At 42.9% G+C, this 17,509-nt stretch overlaps 1 protein-coding gene across 1 annotated transcript in view; it reads left to right on the forward strand.

Moving 5' to 3' along the window:
* Positions 1-3,887: 3,887 nt before the first annotated feature.
* Positions 3,888-17,509, forward strand: part of LOC139288479 (helicase ARIP4-like) — a 28,650-nt gene continuing 15,028 nt past the window's right edge. The window contains exons 1-5 of the mRNA XM_070909781.1: positions 3,888-3,921; positions 13,659-13,715; positions 14,680-14,923; positions 16,465-16,598; positions 17,025-17,183. Coding sequence (XP_070765882.1) covers positions 3,888-3,921; positions 13,659-13,715; positions 14,680-14,923; positions 16,465-16,598; positions 17,025-17,183 — 628 coding nt within the window. The remainder of the gene's footprint in view (positions 3,922-13,658; positions 13,716-14,679; positions 14,924-16,464; positions 16,599-17,024; positions 17,184-17,509) is intronic.

Here is a 17,509-nt window from a genome sequence, read left to right on the forward strand (position 1 = left end):
GGCACATTAACAGACAATGATGGCTCGATAGCAGGCAGGTGTGCAAGGAGAGAGAGAGAGGGAGGCATGAGGAGAGGTGAACGAGCAGACAGACAAAACACACACACACACACACACACACACACAGGCAGGAGTCATGGAGGAGGGGTCATGACAGACTCTAAATGACATCTCTCTCTCTCCCTCTGTGTTCCTCTCTTTCCCTCTATTGGTCAATCCAGGTTATGTAAACAGTGAAATGCAGCGTTCCTTCCTCACAGGAGGAGGCGTGGACACTAGAACTGTGGTAGTGTGGCAAAGGTGAATGTGTGTGTGTGTGAGCGTATTCATAGTTGCCAGGCAGTCCTCTGCTTCACACAGCCTCCTCCTCCTCCTCCTATCTCCTCCCCCACTGCACTATTTTTCACTCCTCTGCCCCTCCCCCGGGCTCAGTAGGAGTGTGGATCAGTGTGTGTGGCCATGTGAGACTGGGCTCTCACCTTCCACCCTATGTGTGTGTGTGTGTAGTAGTCTGTGAAGTATAATCCTACACCACCAACATGGGTTTAAAAGGGTCATGGGGTTCACAGGATTGACAGCCCCCTCCCCTTGTTGTCTTTTATCAATCTTTTTCTTCCTTCCTTTCTTGTTCTCTGAGAAACCATCACTCCTCTTTTCTATGTCTTCCTCTCATCTTTCGTGTGTTTCTCACTTCCCTTCCGGGTTTTTCTCTGCCTCTTTTCCTTCATATTTTTATCTCCTCCTACTTTTCCCCACCATGGTCAACTTCAGTTTTAATTTTTCTTGGATATATGCTCCATAATTCTCCTTAATCCCTTTCGTCATGCTCAGCATTGTTTTCACATTTACGTGTTGCTGAAAAAAAAAAAGCCTGTGGCAATTGTGGTGGTTTATTGGTTTTTACAAAGTGCAACACTGTCCTGTGGAGCCAAAATAACAGAAACATTTGACAATATATAAGGCATTTACAGTCCGTCACATAGATACAATAGAATTAACTTTTGCTGTAGAACTGTTTTTCCTTCATCTTTAGTTTAAAATGGCCAAGACGTGTTATGGTTATTCTATGCCTCAGCCCGTCCAGACTAATGATCAATATTGGGATTCATATCTTTGATAACAAAATTGAGTAAAATAATGATGATTTTGGCTGGTCAAAATTTTCTTCTCTTTCAGTCACACACGTTCTATTTTCTCCCTCTTCACACCCTCACAGTTTTATCTTTATACTCTCATATTTCAGACAGTCTCGAATGCTTTCAATTAGCCAGTTATCGTTGAAAAAAGTCATGATCTTCACAAGATCTCAGTGCAATGGCCACAAATCAACACGAGCAGAAGTTGCAGTAAACAACAAAACTCAGGATTATCATTTCACACCCCGTGCACCCCTCCTCTTCCTCCTCTTTCCCCTCTCCCTCCCCATCTGTCCAGCTCTTCCTGGTTGAAACCCATTGCCCCTGTTACCCTGTTACCTAAGGCAGCCTCTCCGGTGTGGGCGTGGCCTGCTGACATCACGCTCGCTTCTGTGTCAGTTGGCTGGGGGAGGGGAGAGAGAGAGAGGGAGGAGGAGGAGGAGGAAGACAGGAAAAGCAGCGCATGTCGGGGGGGGTTTCCTACACACGACAGGCGCGGCCAGCTTTCAAGCGACTTATTGTTTTGTAATTGTCCCAATGGCCTTCTGTCCCCTTGTTCCTCACTGGAGCATCGGTAAAGCTGCGAGACGAGGCTACAGCTAGACGTTGAGAGCGTTTATGTTCCACACGCGCTCATTCACACACACTTTGACATGCTCGGTTGAGACGGGACACGGAGGTGGTGTGTTAGCAGTATGAAGGAGGAACACACACAGCATCTGGAGTAAGTTTCAAAGACAAAGTGTAGAGGAGGCATGGATCTCTCAGCAGAATAGGACACATACAAACTTTCAACCACATGACATGGGTGAGTAGCTGACGGGTTTGTTTGACTGACTGATTGTTGACAGGGTTTTTTTTCCCCCCTGCACACCTCTTGTTTCTGTTTCTGTTTCTTCTCATCTCTCTGTTTGTCCTAATATCTCGTCTGCTGTATGTCTGTTTATCAGTATGCCGGTAAAGGGGGGGGGGGGGGGGGGGGGGGGGGGGGGGTTCTATCATTCTGACCTAGATGTGGTGCAGGGCCAAGTCTTTGCAGAGCAGAGCTCAGAGTTTCATAAGGCATGTTATGAAATAGATGCAGGAGTTGACCTTGCCCCCCCCCCCCCAAAAAAAAATGTTATCTCGTTTCATTTAGGATTTTATTGTCAATTTATTTGGATAAAACTTAATTTTTGTGGGTAATTTGTGGCCTTTACAAACAGAAACTGGCCTAAAAACGGAAGTTGCTGTTGTAGAAGAAGCCTGAATTTAGTTTGATCTCCTTTCTTTCAATCAAAATCATTTTTTGAGAAATCAGACAAATCTGCCTCTGGACACATTGTACTCTCTTTAAATGGACGTATAATTGCCAGTGTGCTGTTGTTCTGCTACAGCATTCATGTTGAAAAACACACATGAAACACAAGTCTTTTTGTGGGACTTTTACAATCAAGGATTGTAGAAATACTTCTTTAAAACATAGATTTTGTGAGTGTAGTCTGGTGCTAAAGTAGTCCTAATGCACCTGTGGATATGGTTTTGGAGGTTTTTGAAAATCAGGTTTCAGTTATTGTACTGTTGATTATAATTACAGTTCCCTGAGTTGTAACATCAAAGTCTTGTACTTTGTTTCATATAGAAGGATTCTGTATGGATCGTGGATCATGTAAGTGAGACTTAGAGGTTTTAGGAGTCAGTGTGTAGGTGTTTCAGGGACCTTGTCACAGATTTCTGCGGCCACATTCCTCCTCTGTGCCCTTCATTCTGCTACACGCACATTCACACACACACACACACACACACACACACTTGCGCAAGCTGTCTGTCTGGGTCAACAGGGCTCCGGCAATGTCGTATACAAGCATTCATGTCCGAGAAGTATTTTGACATAGCAACACATAATTCTTGTGTTTTACAAGGTAAACATGAATAGATGGAATAGAAATGTGCATGCACAATGTGTGTGCGTGTGTGTTTGTGAAGTCCTGTTTCTTTACAAAGCATCCATAACTGTTTCCTACAGAAGTGTTTGTAACATCCATGGATTTGTGTGCTTGTGTGAAATCTGTTTTTTTATGAGCATCAGTCACATATTAGTACATAAAATGTGGTTGTGTGTGTGTGTACTTTTACCTACATACATTTCTGTGTCCTGTTCTTTTTTCTAGCAGTTTTCAGTTTAAACGATCCTTAGACAAACCAAAGACGAACATTGTTGAGGTGTTTTTAAGAAGAGCATCTTTCCAGAATCACTTTTTTCACTGACCAACAAACATGTAAACAGGCAGCATGAATGTGTGGGCGCCTGCTTCCGTAGGCCTACATGCTCTGTATCCTGAGTGTGTTATGGAGGCGTGTATTTTTTTTAAGGTGTGGGGGGGGGGGGTAAGGGATGATCAGCCGTACGAGTCCCCCCTTAGCAGGGCCCCAGCTCCAGCATGAAGGCTTATGTAAGTTTTTCAGCTGCCAGCCCTCCTGCCTGCCTCCACCTCACATTCACATTGCTATTGACTAGGGAGGAGCACACCGAGCAGCTGGCCAGTAGTCAGTCAGTTACTGAGGCAGTATATTAAAGACCAGCCTAGTGTAATACAAGGCAAAGAGAGGGACAAATACACCTCCTGTGTACTTCTTTTTTAAAGTTTTTTTCCTGAAAGAAGAAGCGGTTTTGAGAGTTTGACAGGGAGTTCAAGAGCAAGAGATAAGAGAGGAGAGGAAAAAGGAAAGCAGAGACGAGCAGCACATCTCTTTTTTTTTTTCTTGGTAACCATGCTGCTCCTGGACGAAACAGAGTCATTCACAGGTAGGTGACATCATCACCCTGACCTGGAGGAAAGGGGTAGGAAGTTTGGGAGAAATAGAGCAATGGGGGAAAATTAGGAAGTAGCAAAGAGTGAAAATACAAAGGGGTTCACAAAGGTTCGAGATGGGCCGATGTTTTGAGAAGAGAAAGAAACGCTGCAGAAAGCAGAGACACTAGTTAGAGTCAGTAGTTCATCTTATGAAATAATGAACACTGCTCCTCGGCTGAAGACATGCTTCTCAGTAGCATCCTGTTTGGGGGGGGAAAAGCAGCATAACTGAATGCCAGAAAGGAGATGAATGGGAGGGAAAGAGGACTTAAACAGACGTAATGAGCAGAAAACCATCTCAGAAGTGTCTAGAATGTGCAGCAGTTGTTGATTTGGCGCTTCTTAAGTTACTTAACATTGTTGTGTAACACTAGATCCATACCTACTGAAGCATGGACTCGCTGTCTATCTGTTTTCTCTCTCTGCACTTTTATTCTCGTCATATTTTCTCTCCTCTCAATCACACTCATCTATTCCCGCTCCCTCTGTTCGATTTGTCCCATTTTCTCCCCTTTTTGGTCAGTCCTCCCTCCATTTTTCGGCTTCTCTCCCACGCCTGCCCGGCTGCCTCTCCTTTGTGTTGTTGTCTATGGCCCGCCCTCCCATTGGCTGTTTCTACAGTTACCTAAACCACTGCTGGTACGTGATTGGTGGATCCGGGTAGGATTGGGCCATGCTGGAAGTGTGAGGCAGGAAACCATATGGTTCATCAGACTGGTGGGTTGGGGGAGTAAACGTGTGAGGCGGCAGGCAGGGACAGAGCGCCGCCGCAGTCTGGATGAATGAAAGTAAAATCTATGAAGGTTGTTTTTATAAGCATGTGTGCTTAATTTCTTCACTCACTCAGCAAAGGCAGGACACTCAGGAAGTCCAAGAGTTCTGTTTCCTTCCTGCCTGCCTGCCAGTGGCAGTAAACAAAGTGGATGTGTCCCCTGACTCGTAGGCTACCTGCCTGTGTTTGGTGTTTGCCATCCTGCCTGTGACTTTATGGTCAGAGTGCAACTTGTTGCCCTCTAAGGCTGTGGGTGATGGCCTATCCTACCTCCTCCTTCCCTATCTGGAGGTTTTCGAGCATCCTTGTCTTTGTGCTGGCTCGCTCACCAGCTACACTGACTGTCTTAAACAGTCTGTCGTGTTAATGAATCCTTCCTATTGCTAGATGTTCCAGTCGTGTGCAGTGGCTAGCCCACAGTTGGTCCTTAGCTAGCTGCTGAGATTTTGCTCAAGTTTCTCATCGCGTTCTGCGGCCAGCCACAGTTCTCGCTTGGATAACCTGGCCACACTGCAATTGAGCAGGCTTGCAACAGGTCGGTTTAGCCTGTCTGGCTAGCTACTTGTTTGCCTGGTTGCATTTGTGTGACTCGCGTCCTGTGGCCACTTAACAGCCAATCGTACTTGTTGACACCATGTATTTAAGGGAAAAACTATGTTACCATGTCTGTATATTTAGTATGGTTTTCCTTGCAGCATTGTCCTAAATGTCCTGCATTTCTCACTCAATATAGATGTGAACACTCAAATGAAAGCCAACACTTAATGTTTAATTTCGAATCCAAGGTGTTTTCAAACAAATGTGTCAGAGAAGGTCATCAGGCATTATTCAGGATCTCTGAGCTGATCAGTAAAGGATTTTGACTTTCTGTCCTGTAAAACATATCATTTGTTTTTATTTTGCTCAGGCTGCACTGTGTTTCCGCTGCGCCTGCCTCTCGCTGTGTTTGCATTTATTTAGAATAGCATTCACAGGGATCCTTGATGGAGAAATAACTAATGTCTACATGCTTGTAATTCTTGGGATTGCTCTGGGTGTTTGGCTCGCTGTGAAAAGAGACACTAAATGCCTTGTCATCGCTGCAAACATGGCATGTCGAATAGTGATAAAGGCTGAAAGAACACACTGTTCTCCCTCAAATCCATTGTGTAGGATCTGTGTGTGTGTGTGTTTGCACATCTTCCTGTGAGTAGAATCTGTCTATCAGTGACAAATTGCTTATTGTGAAAAAAAGTGAGAGAGTTTAACAGCGGCAACACCTCTGTTGTACAATAAAGCAGGAAAGAGCTTGTTTACTGATTCTTTTTTTTCCTTGTGCTGCACGGCACACTCTGTTCAGTTGTAATTGGTCTTGGCACGCAGGGCAGGAACAACCTGTCCAGTTCAGACCAGTGTCGGGGTTCGGGCCATGGCTGCTTTCATAACGTCACAGTGCAAAGGATGTAGGCTTCGTCAAGCCGGCCACATGGCTCTCATTCCCACTTCCCTAATGTCGTCTTTTTTAAAAACCAGGACTTTTTAGTGTCTTTGTTTCCTCCTGTCAGATCATATAGTCACTTTGTTTGTTCTCCTTCAATGTCAATTTCCTCCTGTTAAGTTGTCTGTGTTCTTTTTTTTTTTTTTTCATCTCGCCGCTGCACACTGTTCCCCCCTACCCACCCCTTCTTTTTCTTCTCTTTCTTCTCTTTCTGTTTGGCTCTCACTCCTCATGCTTTTCAGTCAATAGATTATAGACTTATTACCCATAAGTGCAGATTCTCTGTGTATGTGTATGATTCTCTGTGTATGTATCCCTCTCCTACGCTGGTCTCATTTATGGAGCACTGACCCTTGTGTGAGGGACACTGCGTCAAGCATAAATCCCGCTTGATGTGTTGTGTGGACGTGAGCGTAAACCCCCGTGCATGCAATCTGGAGAAGCGTGTTCCAGCCTGAAGGCTAAGTGTAATTTACAAAAACTTCATACAGACACATTATATACATGCCAGTGTTTCCCAAAGGTGGAGAATTTACTTGTAGTGGTGGGTGGCGCGGCGTGAAACTAGTCAAACAAAGGTATATGAATAACTCAGAGAGACCTAACGTGCTGTGTTAACTAACTAACTCAAGACATCACTGTGTTTGTGAGTTTGGTGTTGAGGCTAACGTTACTATCCAGCCAGTCCAACTACCCTCGTAAGTTAAAATAAAATGTGTAATTTTAACTCATCAAATGCAACAAGGCATTCTTTTTTTAGGCATCCAATGCTAGGGGTGTAATGGTATGCAAAATTCAGGGTTCACATGTACCTCGGTTTTGGGTCATGATTCGGTATGTTTTAGGTAGGCTACAGCTGGGAAAACAAAGAACATATTGTCAATTAAAAAATAATAACATAACACAAATTTCAGCAATGCTCCATCATAAGACTGACCTGTTGATAATTCCTGAACAACCGCAGCTTGTGCTGGTTTATATAGGGCAGACACAACGGACTGACTAACATGCACGGCAAGGCACATTGTAGCGGGGCTCAAGCACTTTGACCATTTTCTCTCTAACTAATCGGGAAACTGTAATGCTCCCATAAATGTCTCGGCTGACTAGCATGCTACAGCTGATAGACAACAACTGGTGCGCTGCCAAAACGTTCCTACGTGCAAGTAGTCGAGATAAATGAATATCTATATATCTATATGGTGTATAGTATGATGTATGACATTTTTGACCAGCACAGTGACCAGCAGAATCCAGATGTGTGTGTGTGTGTCTGTCCTCTCTCACTTCTCTTCTTCTGCCCTCCTCTTCCTCCTCCTCCTCAGCAGCAGTGACACACTGGCCTACAAACAGAGCGTTCTGCCTCGCCTCTCCCCTCTGCTGCTCTCTCCTCTCTGTCACCGCCTCATCGCAGCTCCGACACACACGCACACATGCACACACGCACACACATGCAGCCAGTGGGAGGGTTTCATAACTCACCTGCCGTGCTCTAATAAAGCAGTCTTAATAACTCATTCAGGGCAGTCTGTTATATAAGAGAGTCTGTCTGTCTGTCTGTCTGTCTGTGTGTGTGTGTGTGTGTGTGTGTGTGTGTGTGTGTGTGTGTGTGTGTGTGTGTGTGTGTGTGTGTGTGTGTGTGTGTGTGTGTGTGTGTGTGTGTGTGTGTGTGTGTGTGTGTGTGTGTGTGTGTGTGTGTGTGTGTGTGTATATACACAGTGTGTATATATATATGTGTGTGTATATATATATATACACACGGGTGAGGCGAGGTAGAACGCTCTATATAGTATATATAGTCTTTCTCAATGCAGGTTATGTAACCCAGTTAAATCTTGGTTTGTCTTGGGAAGGAAACCACAACTGTTTTTCTGTTTGGTTTTGGCTTTTTGTTTTAAATCTGCAGTTTGTGTCTCAGTTTCTACATTTGATCTTTGTGATATTTTCCTTCTAAAACGTTTGTTTCAGACAGAGGGTGAATTGAGGGGCTGCATGAAGGGCCAGTATAAGCTGGAAATGAGCATAATGGGTCCCCTTTTAACAAGAATAATATTCGAAAATTAAATCCATCGGTCGGCAATGAGTGAAAAAGTGACATTTATTCTATTGCTAAATGCATACTTCTATCACACTGTTAGGTGTGATAGAAGTATGTTTCAGAGTTTACATCATCAGTCTGTCTTGTTCCGATTGGTTTTGTGTTTGTCTTCTTATTTATCAGTTAATTTATCTGCGTCACTCTGTGCAATCTGTCCGCCTCAAATCATCTCTAACATTTTTCTTGTCCGTAAGAGTACAGCGTGAATTCTGCTAAACAGCAGGAGCGACATTGACAGTGCACAAACACAAACACTCACGCATACACATGCCTGCATGATTCTTGTAATTTTTGGATTGTATCCACGTTGGATGAAAGCATCAGCTCAATAAATGTAATGTACACACACACGGCGGCATATGTGTGCCACTGTGTGTATATTTGAACGTCTGTGTGTCTAGAAGAAGAGATGTTCTTTAAATGTCACTGTGTTCGTCTGGGTCTACCAGCTCTTGCGAGTGTGTGTTCTGCGTGTCTGTGACACGGTGCAGCTTTGTGTGTGTGTGTGTCTGCGCGTACAGGACATGAGGTTCTTGTGAACATGCTGGTTGTGTAACAGTCAGAGGCAGCAGTTACATAAGCGTCCCCCCTCGTCCAACCAGCCTCTGAGTCGGTGGCCTGTCTGTCTGTTAAAGAGCAACTTTCTGGCTAAGTGACTGTGTGTGTGTGTGTGTGTGTGTGTGTGTGTGTGTGTGTGGGTGTGGGTCTGGGTGTGGAAGCAAACGGGATTGTTAATAAAGCAGGTCGTCTTATTGTGCGCCGCAGCCTCTTGAGGCGCCTCCGGGTGGAAGTAAAATAGAGACTAAGAGACGTTTTGTGTGTTGCGTGTTGACCTCGACTCTTAACACAACCTACTGACCTCGTTAACACCTTCACAGTCATCCGTGACCCACCTCCATTTTTGTCATGTTGACATTTTGACTGCCTTCTGACATTTTTAACACAAACGCAAACACTTCGTTGAATCGGATGTGGCTGGTTGCTGTCAGATGAAATCAGGCTTCCTGTTTTCTGACGTTTGTGTTTTTCCAGTACATCTCAGTTTGCGGGGACATTTGTCAACCTTGTCTTTGTGTCCAACAAAGTGTATATACATGTGTTTTACCTTGTTAGCTTGTTTGTCTGTCATTCTGTTGGATTTCTGAAGAACTTAGAAAAAGATTCCCAAATAATCAGGTGAATAGTTTGGTCATCACATTTGATGCTGATCATCAATTACATGAATAAATATTTTATTTATCTATGAAAGACTTGATTCTAGATATCAGTTAATCAAATCAGTTTATCTTATGTGAATGAGAATGATGCGTTTGAGCAAGTTGGAGAATTTCTTATTTTTTGCTGGGAGTGCCATGTTGTTCTGGTAGGTTACAACTAAAATAAACAATGTGAAACTCTTTCATTGTCCGTCAGATTTTGTCCACCCGATAGTGTCACAGCCGTGCAAGATGCAGCCAGTAAACTTTACAGGTGTGTAGTTGAGATCAAAATGAAGGGCGAGTTTGAGGATATCCAAGAAAGGGCGCCGGAAGTACGGGCGTAGGAAGTAGGGAACTTCATTGAGTACTGAGTACTCATGTAATAATGTAGTAATGACTACTGAGTACTCATGGGTCGGAACATCAACATGTTGATGGGCGATGCAGCTGTTCAGTTCAGTTTTGCTCAAATGTCGCAGAATGATACACCTTCATAAGTATTTTAGAAGTCCAATATGTAGCGCAAGTAGGGGTGTCATGATTTTGATTCTAAATCAGAAGAAAAAAAATGAAATAAGCTTTCAATTTCAAAATTCGAAATCAAACGCAGGATCAGGTATTCTCCCACTTTTATTTTTTCTCTCCACGCCCGCCTACTTGCAAAGAAAAAAAGACACTCACAAAGAAACACTTCAAAGATGACACGGTGTAGCTTACGGTGGCCTGCAGCTGCACTTTTCAAGACAGGGACACGCACGCACGCACACACAGTGAAGTGGTCAGACTGTCCGAGAGTGACTGTCGCTAGCCTGCCAACGTCTGGCAGCGCGTCAAAAAGCCTGTCGTATATTTATATACAGTACTTCAACGGTACTCCTTATCAGCTAATGGTTACTTTAATGTAAAGATTGACAAGCAGTATCAGCAAGAGCAGTAGCACCATTCAAAATTCAAAGAATGTGAGGCCATCGGCCTCATGGTTCGTGTGTGTGTGTGTCTCAGAGAGGGGTTGCAGTGTCTTCTGTAATCACAAGGTTATGTAACCAATCTACATACTGTATATGTTAGGTGTTTATGTAACTCCTCACACTGCGCTGATGAACGCAACTCTGCAACCATCCCCAGAATCAGAAATACTTCCAGGGCGCCGTGTGTTTGTGTGTGTGTGTGTGTCTGTGTCTGAAAGTTTACAGGCTAATCAGGCCAGCCAATCAGTGAGCTAGGGTCTAACCTAAGGAAAAGCAGGAGGCTAGTAATGCATGTGCCTGCTTGTGAGCTAGATAGGGTTGTATATGTATTTTTATTTAGCCATACAATTCATAGTGTTTTGAATATGCTGATTAGCTGATCAGCTACTTCAAGTCTAGTGTTGTTGTTTTTGGTGAAATATCACTTAAAGTTTGTAAAACATTTTAGAAACTGCAGACACAATAGAAGTCTTCGTGTGAAATCCCAACAAGAAAGAGTGAGAAGAGAGAGAAATTAGTTTTTGAGTAACGACCTGCTTCTTGACAAACGCTGGTGTTAAATAATCAGATTCTCAAGGAAACTCTGGAGAGAAACAGATATCCAATAGCTGCATGAGATTTATTTTCATCCATAAATCATGAATTCAGACAAGGCACTCCCATACAATCACACAGGAACTACGAGGTCCTGATGACGGCAAATATTTACCACAACTCCACGTTCCACACATTTCACTCGAGCACGCACGCACACGCACACACACACACACACACATGCACACACACACACAGAGTACAAACTGTCCGGTTATCTAACACAGACGGGGGATTCCAGGAAGTAGACAGGAAACTGAGGGATACAGAATTCATTGTAACACAGCACCAATATGATTCATCGAATCATTTCATCCAAATGCCGTGCTAAGAGTCTCAGCTTGATGTTTCCAGGAAGCAAAATGAATCAATTTTGTGCCCTTTTTCTACTAACCATAAATACATCTATTCTGTCGCAGTTATTCAACATGTTTTGAAAAACTTAAATGGGAATTGTGTAACATCTGACTTTTGAAATGCCAGTGAGAGGGCAGCTTTTGTTGCAAAACGAGACTGAGGCTAAAGGCCAGGTTTGAAATCAGAGGTCCTGATGAGGCAATCATTTACTAATGATCGTATTATTAAGGTTATCAGCTGGACTGATGATCTTTAAAAGGAACAGAATCAAGAAATGTGAACTCTGCTAAGGAGATAGTTTGCCATCAACATCTTTTAACTTCAGCAAATCATTGGAGTGGAAGAAGACGTTTTTTTGCTGTGGGTACAGTAGAATACGTTGTCTGTGAGGGGATGGAGGCTTGCAACAAAATAAAGCCTACTGCTGTGAGGAAGAGGAGACGAAGGTGGCGCACTGTAACAGTCCAGCTAGGAGCAGAGGAGGAGGGAAAAGGTGGCGACAGGCAGGAGGGCGAGCACATCAACAACTCACTCTGACTATTAGCCAACATAATAATAATTAGCTAGCTAGATGGTTCAAATTAGACCGTGGCAACGTGTTTCACTAGAGCATTTTCTTAAAAGCACACACCATAGCTGTGCAGTATATTTGTTGGTATGTGTGTATGGATATGTATTTTTATGTGTGTGTATGCATGGATGTCTCTGTTTTATTTGCACATTTTTGCTGTTTTATTTTGTTTTTTATGTAAAGCTCTCTGAACTGCTTTTGTATGATATGATGCCATACAAATACATTTCAAATGAAATTAATTCTCCTACTTTTTCCTCCTCCTCTTCCATGACCTGGCTGTACTTTCCTGAATTTAAACTCCCTCCTCCTCTACTTTTCTTTTCCTTCATGTCTCTCTATTCATCTGCCGCTTCCTCTCCTAACTTCTACCTTCTCACTCCTCTCCTCTTGTCACATTACGTGTTATTTCTCCTCATCTCTTCTTGTCCAGGTACATGTTTCAGCACGCTCATTGGGTCGTTGTGTTACATAATCTCCCTTCCTGCTGACATTCGGTTATAAAACAGAATCATACCTCACAGGGCAGGAAGACCTTGAGACATTCGGCATGCTTCTGTCATTACAAGGCCTAATTACATCTGTCTGACTGACAAATCAGATCATTGACGTAAAACACAGCACATGAGTGATAAATGATTTATCAGTCTGCGCCAAAAACAAATCCCTTGTTTCTTAGTCCATGGCTTTATTTTCCTACAAATGTCTTTGAAAACTGATACGATATAAGATATCCAGCTAATTACAATACAGACAGACAAACAGGAAGCAATGACTGGTATTTTACTGTCACTAAATAAATGAATAAATACTTAATTAAATGGAACTTGTACAGATGAAGGTGCATCATGCTGCGACATTTGCCGCAACGCCTGTCAACATGTTGACGTTCCGACCCATGAATACTCAGTAGTCAATCTACTGTCCAATAGTTGTCGAGGCATTTCACTCAAAACCACAAATGTGACCTTGCTGATGGTGCTTGACGAAAAGTCGGGAATTACCAAAACCAGTAGGCTTCATTGTCTGAGGACCATGAATGTCTGTAAAATGTCATGGTAACCCATCCGGTGATTGTAGATGAACTCTTTTCAAACACTACTCTGAGACACATAAGCATATCACACACACACACACACACACACACACACACACACACACACACACACACACACACACACACACACACACACTCTCTCTCACTAACTACTGAGACAGGCTGGTGTCATTAGCAGCCACGTCAAGAAGTTTATCACATAGATGGACTGAAGGGGTGTTTTATGTAAGTTGTTTTTCAACTCACTGTGAGCTCATCACCAGCCTCCATGCTTCATTATGTGTGTGTGTGTGTGTGTGTGTGTGCGCGCGCACATTCTCATAATGTGGGAAACAGACTGTGGTTTGCCAGGTGCCATGCGGTCAACATGTCTTGTATGCATTTCTTTGTGTGTGTGTGTGTGTTTGTTGAAACTGAAAATCATGTGTGTGTTGGCAGTGTGTTCTTGTTTGTCCAGTCATCCCAGGCAGATTCTTGGCTGGACTGGCCTACACATTTGTGTGTGTGTGTGTTGATTTATATTCTTATGTGAACACTTGTCCTCTGGTATGTGTAGGGGTGTGAGTTTGTGTGGTTTTGTGTACGTGTGCGTCAGTGTTTGTGTCCTGTCTTGTGTTTCATAAGCCGTCCATATTTATGATCCAGCTCTTACGTAAGCCTCAGATCTAGTTAAGTGTGTCTCTGCCAGAACAACTTAGAGAGGAGGGGTTGAAGAGAAGAAGAAGAAGAAAGGTGAAAGTGAAATACAGAGCGAGAACTAGAAATGAAGACAAGAGAAAGACTGAAGAGAGATAGACAGAACAGAGTTAAAGGTGCCATGTCATGATTTTGTGTTGTTGTATGCTTTGGCTCAGGATGAGAGGGATCTTCTTCATGCTGTTTTGCAAATATAGTTTGATGTTAATTTAAATACATTTGAAAATCCTCGCAGGCTCTGGCTGACAACAGCAGCCCGAGTGAGTCAAACCAGTTTGATGGAAGTTTCCATTTCAAACACAGTAAACGGGCACAATTGGATGTCAGCAGCTCGAAATAACAAGTCCTAATAAATATAAGAAAGGCTGCAAAGACTTGTGAGTAGGATGACATTAACCATTTTATACAGCTATATTTTAACAATTCCTTTTATGTCTGAGGTAAACAGGATGGTGTCGGTCAGAACACAGGAATGAAGATGAGACGTCATTTCTTCTCTGAACTGTATGGTGTTCCTGCAGTGTTTATTGTCGCAGTTCAGCACTCAGTATTGTCATCAGGAATTGCATATAAATCACCATTAGGCACTGGCATATTACTGCAATTTTTATACAGATTTTTTTCTCTCTATACAGTGCTGATACAATAAAACCGAGAGGATCTGCATATTTGACTTGGGATTGTTCACATCACCTAATTCTTTTATATGATGTATGCCTTCCTGTTTACTGACAGTTATAATTAATAGGTGTGTGCGACTTTTGGAGTCGGTAAATTGATTTGTGAATCGTGGGCGATAAAGAGTCTAAATTCATAACATGCATCATGTCCTGTGTTTGTCGTGGCCTCATTCACAATATTTCCATTTTATTCCAATTAAAATAACCATTACTTATTCTCTTCCTGTCTTCCTCACACAGACCAGTCCCACGGCGCCCCCTTCAGCTCAGAGAATGAGGCTCAGGGAGGCGACCCCGCTGCGTGGCAGTGCACCCCTCACCCATCTACCTCACCTTCGGGGGAGACAGCGGCCCATCCTCCTCCCTCCCAGCCCAAGTCCAGAGCCCACTCCAGGCCAGCCAGCCAAAGCCCCTCCCCTCCCTCCGCCCTGACAGGAACCAAGAAGAGGAGCTCCAAACCGGCACACATGAGACGCAACATCAGGTACTGAATCCTGACTTCAACTTGAAAGACTGTCTCAGTCGAAGAGTTCAAATGGAGGCCTGCTTGTTTATTCCGTAGGGATCCTTAAGAAACTGTAACAGAAACTGCAATAATTAACCCACCGTAATTTCTTATTAAAGCTTTAGATGAGTTTGAAACTGATTCCTATACTTAGAGAAGGATTGTTGCCATGACATTAAAGCACAGGTTAATATTGAAGTAAAGAATCATCTGAGGAGCTTTGCTCATGAACTACAAGGCATTTGTTTCCGGATAGATAGTCATTTTATTTAGCATATTGTAGCAGATCATATTTCTGCTACAGAAATTTGAACTGAGATGTAGAGTAAACTAACATTCACGCAGCTTATTCAACACTTATTGTATTTCTAATAACGTTCATTGTTGGCTGGATAATAAGATTTATCTTCTCCCTACTGAACCTGTTTTTACCTTCTTCCTCTCTTCTCATTTGGAAGAACTGAAGGCCAATTACATCAATGTAATGTCATTACATGTAATGTCAATGTCATTACATTGCAAGCACTGATTACTTACCTTTCTTCTAATCAGACTGTGTACAACTAATGTATAATTTCCCCAGAATTTCAATAAAGGAACATTTGTCTAATATCATTCAGCTTTCAAATAATGAAATCATGCAGCTGTCAAAATATTGGCAATTTTCTGTTTCTGTTGAAACTTACTGAGGGAGTTTCAGTTGGAGTCAGTGACTGAATGTAACTCATAATAATAATAAAAAAGAAAAAAATAACTAGATTGTGCATTTCCTAAAGAAAATGTGTGTGAGAGTCGGGAGCTGTTACCTCTACCCGTGTCCACACAGACGGCGCTGCTGCTGCCAGCCCTCTCTTTCTGCATAGATTCAGCCTTTAATAATGGCCATCAATAATATAATGTTTCGTTTCATGATAGATTTAATTTTCATTTCGTTTCGACAGATAAAGGTTAAGAGGCGTGTGCTCAATTTTACTGGGGTACAATGATAAATATTTTTCTGTGCATTGAAAAATAGGGAGAGAGTCATGAATCACTTAATACATTTGTGAGTCCTTCTGTCCACATTAATTAATATTGAGACCCATCTTACTCCATATAGGGGGCAGAAGAACTGAAAAACAAGCTAAGGGACACACACCCTCACCTAATCTTTACGGCTAACGTGTTAACACATCTGACACTTGGCAACATTAGCATTCATTTGGATTTGTGTTTCCGTTGTATTCTTGAATAAATCTCCATTTCCCAGACTCTGAAGATCTAGTAGTGTGTTTATTGTAGACAGTGTGACGGGGTACCTGCACCCATCTGGCCCTGCCACCTTTCACAATGCAGAGAGTCATTTCATTCTGTGTTAATATTTAATAAATAGTGATTAATGCAGCTGTCAAGTCATAATTGATTCATCACCATATGAATGTGTATTCAATGACAACCATGTCTCCCAGCATTTAACAAATACATTGACTGTTGTCACAATACTATATTTATACCAATGTGATTCTTCTCTGTCTGTGCAGGAAGTTACTGAGGGAGCATCAGTTGGAGGCAGTGACCAAAGCCGCCCAGCAGGAGGAGTTGGAGAGGAGGCGACGCCTGGAGCAGCATAGAAAGGAGGATTTCCCCGTACCACTGCTGCCTGAGTACATAACTGGTGAGAGCACGTAACACAAACAAAGTGCCTCCATATACTAACAGCACCCACTGGTCCATCAAACACTAATTCTCTAACCTGCACATCAACCTTAAAACAGCTTGCTTGCATCTGAACAGTGTGTTTTATCCAAACTCTTAATCATCAACCTGTAGGTTTCAACTAGGTTTGATATGTGTTTCATTGTGGAATAGTTACATCATAACACAAGAGCTAACTCTGGCTATTGTTTCACCCCATGCTCCCTCCCTCCCTTTTTGTCTTCCTTCCCTTTATCCTGTCCCTCATTTCTTCCAAATCTTCTGTCCTCTTCTGTCTTTTTTTTTTACTCTCTTGATCTGCTGCATCACTCCCGTCTCTCTCTCTCTCTCTCTCTCTCTCTCTCTCTCTCTCTCTCTCTCTCTCTCTCTCTCTCTCTCTCTCTAGGTGATGTGACAAAGCATTTGTCGTCATCGTCGGCATCGCAGCAAGAGGCGAAGTTGGCCAGACAGGAAGTGATCTGCCTGGACTCCAGCAGCACTGGTGTCAGCGAGGACGACAGCAAGACTGAAATACCCGCCTCCGTTACCACAGAGCACAAAACAGGTGCTCACACACACATACAGTGGGGCTGGGCAAATTATTTTATATCCAGTGACGGTATATATCACAATAGTCTACAGTAATTGTTCTTCATTATAGCTCTTTACATTCAGACCTTTCAGCTGCCCAGTTCAACCATAGGCCTTCAAGCCAATCCACTGGTGCAATTGGAGGTACAGTAGTAGTTTGCAGGTGTCTGGTGGAAACCTGAAGCATCAGTCTGTCACAGATTAAGCAAAAAAGCAAAAAAAGCAGCCATAATAGTCTCATGACAACCTTGCGTTTATTAAATTACACACTCGGTTTCAAATTTGCTCTCTGAGCCCAGG

This window comes from Enoplosus armatus, chromosome 8 (assembly GCF_043641665.1).
Source record: "Enoplosus armatus isolate fEnoArm2 chromosome 8, fEnoArm2.hap1, whole genome shotgun sequence".
Lineage (NCBI taxonomy): Eukaryota > Metazoa > Chordata > Actinopteri > Centrarchiformes > Enoplosidae > Enoplosus > Enoplosus armatus.